This window comes from Lactuca virosa, chromosome 1 (genome assembly GCF_052849685.1).
Source record: "Lactuca virosa cultivar CGN04683 chromosome 1, Lactuca_virosa_CGN04683_v6, whole genome shotgun sequence".
NCBI classification, from domain to species: domain Eukaryota; kingdom Viridiplantae; phylum Streptophyta; class Magnoliopsida; order Asterales; family Asteraceae; genus Lactuca; species Lactuca virosa.
In genome coordinates this window covers 113,876,594-113,887,131 of record NC_136426.1, presented here as the reverse complement: position 1 = coordinate 113,887,131, position 10,538 = coordinate 113,876,594, and the positions used below count along the sequence as shown (strand labels likewise).

Sequence of the window (10,538 nt, the reverse complement as noted above, 5' to 3'; positions counted from 1 at the left end):
ATCTCTTTTCAATCTCTATACATTATGTTAAACATATATTTAATATGCTTATTATCAGATAAATTCATGTATCTACGGCTATGATAAATCCCTCTCAAATATGCATTTTCGTATAACTAAAAGGAATAAATTAAATATAATTCTAGTCTATCGTAATCTTCTAGAGCGCGTTTATTAAGTCAAGAGAACGATTTATCTTCTTTGATCGATGAAGGCTAAACCATAAGCCAAATGATATTTTAGTTGTTCGTTCACGATCTAGTACTATATATTTTCTTATTTCTTGGTTTTCTTTTATTTTTTTTTATAAACAAATATAATCTATATATTAATCATAGCACATTAAATAATGGGCCGTTAAATAAAATGGTTTTCCCAAAACTTTCGTAGAAAATAATCTCAAAATAACCATGTTTGTTCGCAAAAAAAAAGTATCTCTTCCATGTAGCTAATAAAAATAATTAGTTTTCTATAAATCACAACTTAGCATGTCTTTAATTAGTCGTATAATTTAATGTAACAATTATCTTTCTAATCTAAAGCTGCTACCTGAAACTTTATTTTTATATGAGTGTTTTATAAAAATAACTAAAATTTTTTAAAAATATAAAATTACATGATATATATAAAACACGTTATTGATTTTAAATACAAGTAATTAAGTAAATTTGTAAAACTATAAAATAGTTTTTTAATAAACATTACCTGAATTAGTTTTTGTGTTTTGGAGATTTTTGTTTTAATTAAAAACTAAAAGTACACTGCCAAATGAAACTTTTTTTTTTTTTGAGATTTTTCTTAAACTCTCAAAAATCAAAAAATAACCATTAGAGTTAACAACCATTATTAAAATAAAATAAAACAAAACAAAAACAACTAAACTAAACTCTTTTCTTTTCGACCTGCTAATTAATGGAGTTTTTCTTTTGAGATCGAAAAGAAAATGAGTGGTCCGAAAAAATGTAATTGGGTATCACTATGCATCGCACAAGTCAGTAGTCCACTAAAATAATTCATGAAAAAAAAATATACAAAAAATAAATATGTACATCGATGGGCCACTTTGCTTTCAAGTTATTTTCATTCTATTTTTTCCGTATTAATTAGGCTTCTTTGTATAATAATAATTTATAATATGATGTTTTTCATATTAATCCCAATACTAAATTAAAAAACAAATAAAATAAACGAACTTGTAATGTTGGCCAAGTATAGGAGATAGAATTAGCTACCCGATTAACAAGCCACATGCATTTGAATATCCAAGATTTTGACGTTGAACCTTATATAATTTATTTATTTTGATCCTAATTTCTCTCAACGAACAAGTTAAATAACAAATAAACCTATCTTTAGTATTATCCAAATTTTGAACCTTAACAGACAATAATAATATTTTTTAATTGAAACCAAATAAACAATCAATATAAAATTAAAAATCCAAAGCAAACATACAAATTCGAGTATAAACTAGCAAATACTATTATGAATTCCAGACTTATCGATCTAAATAAAACTATAACTTTTTATAAATTAATTAAAATATACCCATATAAATACTAGAATTCCTTGATGTTAATTCTTCATTCCAAGTCATACCCCAACTCCCCAGGAGATTCAAAGAATGAGAGTTCTACTCCAATGGCTTCTCATCTTTGTTGCCACCACCTTCACCACAGAAACCATGGGTGCACCCAACAAGACTCCAAAACTTAGCCCTATCGACCCGCGTTTAAGAGATCTAAACATCGATAACTTGGCAACTGTTTCTAGCGACTTAGAAACGTTTTTCTACAACCAGACACTCGACCATTTCAATTACAAGCCAGAAAGTTACACCACTTTCCCACAACGCTATGTTATCAACTCTAAATGGTGGGGTGGTGCGCATAACAATGCACCGATTTTTGCTTATCTTGGAGCCGAAGGACCCATAGATGGTGACATCAAGATCCTCGGATTTCTTCCTGAAAATGCCCCACGTTTCAAGGCTCTTATTGTGTATATAGAGGTATGTATTTAGGGTTTTATAAGCTAAAAGCAAGAGATTACAACGTATCATACTTTTCGTTACTTTTCTTTCTATTACAGCATCGGTTTTATGGAAAATCGAATCCAGTCGGGTCAATGGAGAAATCCGTAAAAAACAAGAATTTGCGTGGGTATTTCAATTCGGCTCAAGCATTGGCAGATTATGCAGAAGTACTTGAACATCTCAAGAAAAAGTTGCATGCACATAATTCTCCTATCATCGTTATGGGAGGCTCTTATGGTGGAAGCAAGTCATCTAACCTTGAACAAAATTAATTCTTTTTCCGTTTATTAGACCCTTAAACTCAATTATTTATCTAATTAACGATTGATTAAACTGAAATTTTAGTGCTTGCTTCATGGTTTCGTCTAAAGTATCCGCATATTGCGCTTGGAGCTCTAGCTTCATCGGCTCCTATTCTTTACTTTGATAATATTACTCCTGAAGATGGATATTATTCAGTCGTTACCAATGATTTCAGGGTAAAATATTGATTGTCTTTTGAATACATATCTTTTAAAGAATACCATCTATTTGGTAAAAGATTGATTATATTTTAAATAAATATCTTTTGAAGAATTGAATGTTAATTAAACTGATAAAATTGATTATCTATACAGGAAGTAAGCGAAAATTGTTACACGACAATAAGAAAATCATGGGACGAGATCGAAAAAGTTGCTTCAAAACCAAATGGGCTTGCGATTCTTAGCCAAAAATTTAAAACTTGCTCGTAAGTATCAAGTAGTTTTTTGTTTTTTATTTAATTATAATTGAATGCATGTATTAGTTTAATTTAAATCATTTTTCCCATATTTGTTAAGGCCGTTAAAGGATCCAGTGGACCTCACGAACTTCTTAGATTCCACGTATGCGAGTGCAGCTCAATACAATGCTCCACCTAAGTATCCGACGACCCAAATTTGTCAAGGCATTGATGGAGCAAGCAAGACCATTGATATTCTTGATCGTGTATATGCCGGCATCGTTGCGTATCAAAATAAACCTTGTTATAATATGACACAGGAAGTTAGTGAAACATCTATTGGATGGCAGTGGCAAGTAAGTAATTTCACATATTGGATTCTATAGTAATCGAATCACAAAAACAACAAAAGGTCGTGGATTACGTTTTTTAAAATGAAGGAGTCAAGTAGTGTATATATTAATTCAAACAGAATAATTGTTTTCGAATTTGACTTGAATTGAAATAATTAAAGTTAGTTTGGTATACCAAAAAACTATATATATTTAGAGTGCAAAAGTAGTAATAAAGCACACAAACTTTTATGCATTGAGAATCTTCTTACCATATTGGTCATCTTTTTTAGGCAACCACTTAAGAGTTATCATACAATATTTCCACTATAGTAAAATATTTGCAAAATGGTCCTCATAGAAGACCATATTGTATTTACTTTCATACCCTTTATTTGTTTTTGTTATTTTATTGGATATTTACTTTCATACCCTTTATTTGTTTTTATTAATTTATTGGATTATTAATTTGTTCAAGTATATTCAGACTTGCAGCGAGATGGTGATGCCCATCGGTATAACTAGTAAAGTTAGCATGTTCCCAAGCTCGCCTTATGATCTACAAGAATTTATCAACAATTGTAAAAAGTTGTATGGAGTTGCACCTCGAGCTCATTGGGCAACAACTTATTATGGTGGACATGTACGTGTAGTACTTCTTTAATTTCTTATTTAATTTCTAGATGTTATATATATATGGTTTAATTACTTTAATTGCAGGATATAAGACTGGTGCTTAGCAAGTTTGCAAGTAACATCATCTTCTCGAACGGTTTAAGAGATCCTTATAGCAGTGCAGGGTATGTATACAGTGAAAATGAACACTTGTGTTTAGAATTAAAATGTAATAATGGAAACGAATTATGACATATATATGCATGCTGAAAAAGGATAATGGAAAAGATTTAGGAAAAAATCAAAAAAATAAATAAATAAATAAATACATATGCTTTTGATTACAAATCATCACAATGTTATCTTCTCTTTTACGCCTCAGGGTATTGGAAGATATATCAGATTCTATCCTTGCCGTAAAAACAACCAACGGTATGTTTTGAAGCAATATGCACTGATAATGACTCGATATTTACTCCTAATTAACCATTTGGAAATAGTTCTTAAGTGTTTTTTATTTGCTTAATTTGCACGCAGGTTCACATTGCTTGGACATATTAAACTCAAAAGAAGGAGATCCCGAATGGTTGGTTAAACAGCGACACGAGGAAGTACAGATCATCAAAAGATGGTTTGGAAAATACTATCATAGTCTTCGTGTATTGAAGCAATGACATATATCATAGCGTTTATGAATGCTAATGGAAACAAGTCATTGGAGAGTAGTTAAGAATACTTACATATGTTATTAGTGAAAGTTTTATCTACTTTAATTAGTCCACTTTTATTGTCGTTTTTTATGTGTCATAAATTGATAATATGAAACACTTGACTTATGCTTGATCTTTGCTCTTGGTTACGATCACGCACTTTCGCTTAGACTTTATTTTTATTTTTTTTAAGAGCATTCACACTGCATTGAACTTTATAGAGTTCAATGGATTGACACATCGTTTTTCTACATTCTATATTAACTCAAATAATGTTTTCCTATAATGTATTCAACTCTACAATGTTCAATAGAAAGTTAAAAAGCTAATTTATAGTATGTATTTAAGATTAGAAAACTTTCATTTTTCCCATTGAAGGGTTCAATGACCATTGAACTCCAAATCCATTGAATGTGAATATGACATCTTATTATGATAGAATTTCATTTATTGAATGATAACTAGACTTGTCACTTCCATCAACTCTCTTATTCAACTCACCATTATGTATGCTCTAACTAATAATCGTTTCTATAAAAAAAACCAAACAAACAAAATAATATCAATGATACCAAAAAAAAATTCATTCAATATGTATATCTATATCTATATCTATAGTATTTAATAAATAAAAAATAGTAAGTGTTAAGTGTATATTTTTAGAGTATCATTCTAATTATGTCACATGATATCCTTAAAAATTTATTCATATTTAATATATATATATATATATATATATATATATATATATATATATATATATATATATATATATATTCATATTTTGAATTTTAAAAACCAAATCAAGATTTAAATTTTGAAATCATTATTTATTATTTTTTATATACTCTATCTTTTATAAATAAATATAATATTGTCATTCTTTTTTGTATCTCAAATATGGTCCACTTTGAGAAAAAAAAAAAAAAAAAAAACTTTTCATATTTTAAAGACTAAACTGCACAAATGGTCCATGTGGTTTGCTGAAAATTGTCACTTTGGTCCAAAAATGTTTGGACTAGCACTACAGGTCCAAAGTTTTCATTTTGTTGCGAGTTTGATCCGATTTACTTTAAACTTTTTTGAAATGACGATTTTACCCTTGCTTTTGCTTTTTCAGTTTATTTATTTATTTAAATATTTGTATGATTAAAAAAATAAAATCTTTCTCTCTCTCTCTCTAAACCCCAAAGAACACTAAACCAGTGGAACACCACCATCACCTTCAATTGCAACAATGAAATCTATAACCTATCATCTCCCACATCCCCCCCCCCCACACACACATACCTTCTGCCTCCAGTAGTATCTCCCATAAAACCCTCTGGTTTAAAAAATATATTCAAGAAATCTGGATTTTTTTTTGCCAAAATTATCAAGAAATTGACCATGGTGGAATGAACCTACAGAATTTGGGTTTTTGTTCAACAAAACCAGATTTCTCAAGATATTAGCAAACCCAAAAGCAAAACCGTTCGACTCCATCTATGTCACATTCGTGTTTTACCAGCAAAACCAAATTAAGGGGTGAGGAGATCGGAAGTTTCATTTTCATGAACAATGACGCCATGATCTTCCTCAGCAAACCCTAGATTTGCCTCCATCCTTACAGATCTGCAATACCCACCTAGATATGCTTCCCTCCTTACAGATCTGCAACCATGTCCTCATCTTGTCTTCAGAATCGAATGAGAGAGACGAAGGATACATCCAAATCTTCAACGATGTATGTTGTCGTCGTGGACTTCTGAATCTCCGGCGATGACGACGTTTTCTGATGATAGCGAAGATTTAGGGGAAGTAGGTGAAGCTTGTTCTTCCATTGATGGGGATACCAAACACGCATCAACCAACAATTGGGATCATGGATTTGGAGGTGCTAGTGGAGTATGTGTTCATGAGTAATCATTTATAGTTTCTTTTTCAAAATCAAAAATCTTCTCTGGGTTTATTCGAAATCTGGGTTCATTTGTGGAGTTCATTTGTATGTTGAAGAACAGATACATAATTTTGGAGTGTATGTGTGTGTTTTAGAAAAAACGAAAAATTTCCATGTTTTGTTTGAAAGATTTCTTGAATGGTTTTCACCTACAAAGATTTTATCATTTGATGACATTTGCTACTTCCTTTTTCTTCTGTATTATTAACACGAAGTAATTACAAATCCAAGAGAGCAAAAAATGGAACAAATTTTTTGAACTTCTCTATTGTCGAGAGAAAGAGAGAGAGAGAGAGAGAGATTTTATTTTTTAATCATACAAATATTTAAATAAATAAATAAATTAAAAAAGCAAAAACAAGGGTAAAATCGTCATTTCAAAAAACTTTTAAGTAAATCGGACCAAACTCGCAACAAAATGAAAACTTTGGACCTGTGGTGCTAGTCTAAACCTATTTGGACAAAAGTGGCAATTTTTAGCAAACCACAGGGACCATTTGTGCAGTTTAGTCTATTTTAAAACATTAACTCCAAAGTTACAACTTAAGTCCTTAAAATAATGATCTTTTACTACATTTGAAACCCATAATTCTATATAAATCATAGAAAAAAATTGTTGAAGTAACTAATTATTTTTTGACGAAACTTCAAAAATGGTCTCTGTGGTTTCCGAAAATCTGAAGTTTAGTCCCTAGTCTTTAAAAACCTCACAGATGGTCCCTATGGTTTCAAAACTTTTAACAAATGGTCCTTTTCGCTAACTCCATTAGCTTTTGGCTGTTAAGTGAAGGGCATTTCGGTCATTTCACTACTATAGGGACCATTTATGAAGTTTTGCCTTATTTAAATGTATATATATATATATATATATATATATATATATATATATAGGGAAAGGATCAAATGAGAATGCCTAAAAGGTTGAGAACGCGAGAACAATTGTGAACCAATCATCATATAAGGGCATAAAAGGAATTTTACAATATAATTAATTATGGATAATTTATGATTAATTAATTAATTCCTATAATCATGGGATTTAATATGATTAATAGATTTTTTACCCAAATATTATGAACTTATATAATCTATTTTAAATTAACAAAATCAATAAAATGATTTTAAAAAACGTTTTTAGCATAATTTAAAAAAAATGTTTTTTTTTTTGCTTTAAGTTTTTTTTACCAACCACATCAAAAATACTGACGCATTAATCATTTTATCTGAATATTAGTAATCATGCATGAATGAATATATATTTGTAGTCATATGAAGCCGGTAATAATCTTGAATGAATAGATGAATTAATTTATATTCATAAATGAATAAAACACAATTAAAGAAACATCACCATAAAAACATCTAAATATGAATTGCTTCAATCATTAATGAATATACATCTAATCTTATGAATACATTTAAATACACAGTTAATCACTAATGAATACACATTTAGTCATAAATGAATCGAAAACATTGTTAAGAGACAAAGAATTTCTAATATGGTATCGACTTTGGCTTCCTCGGTTAAAGAGATTGATTCGTTGTAGATCTCCGATGGGTCACAGAAGCGTGGTAGTCCGGCGATGATTTTTCTCAGACCGCCTTAATCTTTTCTGTCACCCAACTTCCCTTTTCCATAGCATTCTTTCTATGTGTATATTTTTTTCTGATCAAGCTATTGTATCTGTATCAACATAAAAACCCAATATTGATAAATGAATAAGACATGAGTGAAAATAATAATGTAATATAATAAGCCAGACTATGATATTCACTGTTCATAAATGAATAATGTGTTAGTTAAAAAAAATGAGACATTTGACATTGTATTCATATAAGATTACAATTGAATTTTTATTGATAAATTCACATAGTCATATTTCATAGATGAATAAAACTAGATTCATCTATGAATATGACTAAATGATGAACATGAATCACTCAAGATTTAAAGAAACCAACAATCAAACACTTGGTGTGCATGAAGAGATTCATCCAAAAACCCATTTATCAGACATAAAAAGGAAAAGGAAAATGGTATTCAATAAGCAAGAACCTCTTTTCTTATCATAAGAAGCCCAACTGCATATTCATTGTTATGTTTATGTTTCCTATGCCACAGCATGCCAAGAAAGACCCAATTTTGCTATATATTGGAGACAACATAAAAGCAATTTCAAAAACATTTGCAGAGGCTATCTAAAGATTGAAAAGAAACCAATGAAATTGAATCAGATGGTAATCACAAGCTAGCACAGGAAAAACACAAAACCTCGGTACAAAAAGAGGCACTCATTTAAATAACTGAAACATACATTATCAATACACAGATGGTCGATGGGAACGAGATACCTGAATCTGAATAGGGACATCAACGACACCTTTACCCTAACCCTAGCGCCGATCTTCGCTAGACTTTCTTCTTCTGAAGCGGAAGCCGATGTCGGATCGTCGATGATTGTTGTGGAACTAGAATCCAATGTCGCTGATTTGATACGTGGATTCAAACCTGAAGTTGGGGTAAGACGGCAGTGGATCGATCGATGTGAAGAGAGGGAATAAAAGGGAACCGAATTCATTGAGAGAGGCGTTTATTTTGAAACCCTAGAGAGAGAGCGAGGGAGATAAAGATACGGGATTATGAAAGGAAAGAGGAGAGAGGGTGAGAAATTGTAGGAAATATGTAAATTTGCAGTTCCTATTATGCCCTTCTGGCAATTTAAAAGTTACACTTTAATGCCCGTAGTTTTAGAATTTTTTATAAATCGCCCGTTTAATAATAACCTTAGATCTAAATATTTAAATGGCCCAGATCTGTTCTCGCGTTCTCAACCTTTTAGGTGTTCTCATTTGATCCTACTCCTATATATATATATATATATATATATATATATATATATATATATATATATATATATATATATATATATATAATTATTTGATATAAAGGGGGCCCACCCACCCATCTCTCTCTCTCTCTCCCCCCCCCCCCACAATTCACATTTTCACACTCACATTTTTCTCTCGTTTTCGCCATTGTTGTCTTCCACCCCTCATGAGAGGAGTAGAAAACCCAATTCAACAACACCATAAATCTCAGCGAACTGAATCGAAATCAAAGTGTTCCACCAGTTGTAGAAGCTATAATCAACTTGATGGAGTCTCCGTCTTACTACCAACCACCGCCGCCGCTACATCACTTCGACTCATCTCACTCTACCTTATGCTTTCCTCTCGGCACCGCCTTACTACTCATCGTGATTTTCAGCATCAGTAGTTAATCGAATAATAGATCCTTATTCGATGAAAGTAAATTGATTAATTTGATTTGAAATGTTTTCAGGAAAAGACGCAAAGTGAGAATCAGAGTTTGTCGGTGGTGATGCCTGGCGATCGGGTTGCTCGACTCATCGCATTGTTGTGTTCGTGTGAAAGTCGATTGCTTTTCAGATATCATACTTCTGGTCTTTGTTTGGTTTTCGTTTTTCCAAATCTTGCTGACGAATTGAAAACCTTCGTTCTATATTCAATGCAATTTCATCGACTCAAACTTTTGGTTTTTAAGCAAAATTACCTTCTCTCAGCACCAAAATCAACCAATTAATTTAGTTTGGTCGAGTCCGATTATCATTGATCATTCAATATAATCCTGAATTTGGGCTTAATTTGAATCAAAACAGTTTCATGGCTTCTGGGTCTCAAAGTGGACCATATGACGTTTCACAAAGCATCAAGTTTTGGGATATAAGATTCGGAAATCTTGTTTCAGAAATAAAAGAGAAAGTCCATTGCTTTTCGGATATCTTAGTTTCTGATACCCTTTCAGCTAGTTTCAAGATCGGAACAAATTCTGGAGAGGTTTCATACACTGATTTTAGGAATATTTTGTCGGATAATTCTTGGAATTCGTTAGCAATATTTTCAATTCGTCAGCAATATTTTGTCGGATAATTCAAGAAAAGTGATGAATGTGAAGAAATAATGGTAATGTTGTAAGATTGAAAGTCATGGGATTCAAGTTTTTTTGCAGTAAAGAAGGTGAATCGGAGCTGTGGTCTGAGGTTTTGATGGGTTCTTTGAGAACTGGTAAAAATGGGAAAGAAGAGAGGGTCTTTAAGAATAACATGTTGGGTAGGTCGAAGGATTTAGGACAAAATAGGATCACAAATCTAGGGTTTGGTGGAAACAAAATGTTTGTTAC

General features: G+C 31.2%; 1 protein-coding gene across 1 annotated transcript; it reads left to right on the top strand.

Annotated features, from left to right (window-relative positions):
- Nucleotides 1–1,573: 1,573 nt before the first annotated feature.
- On the top strand, nt 1,574–4,521 carry LOC145156881 (uncharacterized). The gene is made up of 9 exons (XM_079076105.1): nt 1,574–2,011; nt 2,092–2,278; nt 2,381–2,514; nt 2,653–2,765; nt 2,857–3,094; nt 3,558–3,713; nt 3,791–3,870; nt 4,068–4,117; nt 4,223–4,521. Exons 1-9 carry the CDS (start codon nt 1,625–1,627, stop codon nt 4,357–4,359), a joined length of 1,482 nt encoding a protein of 493 aa, XP_078932231.1. The 5' UTR covers nt 1,574–1,624; the 3' UTR covers nt 4,360–4,521.
- Nucleotides 4,522–10,538: the final 6,017 nt, after the last annotated feature.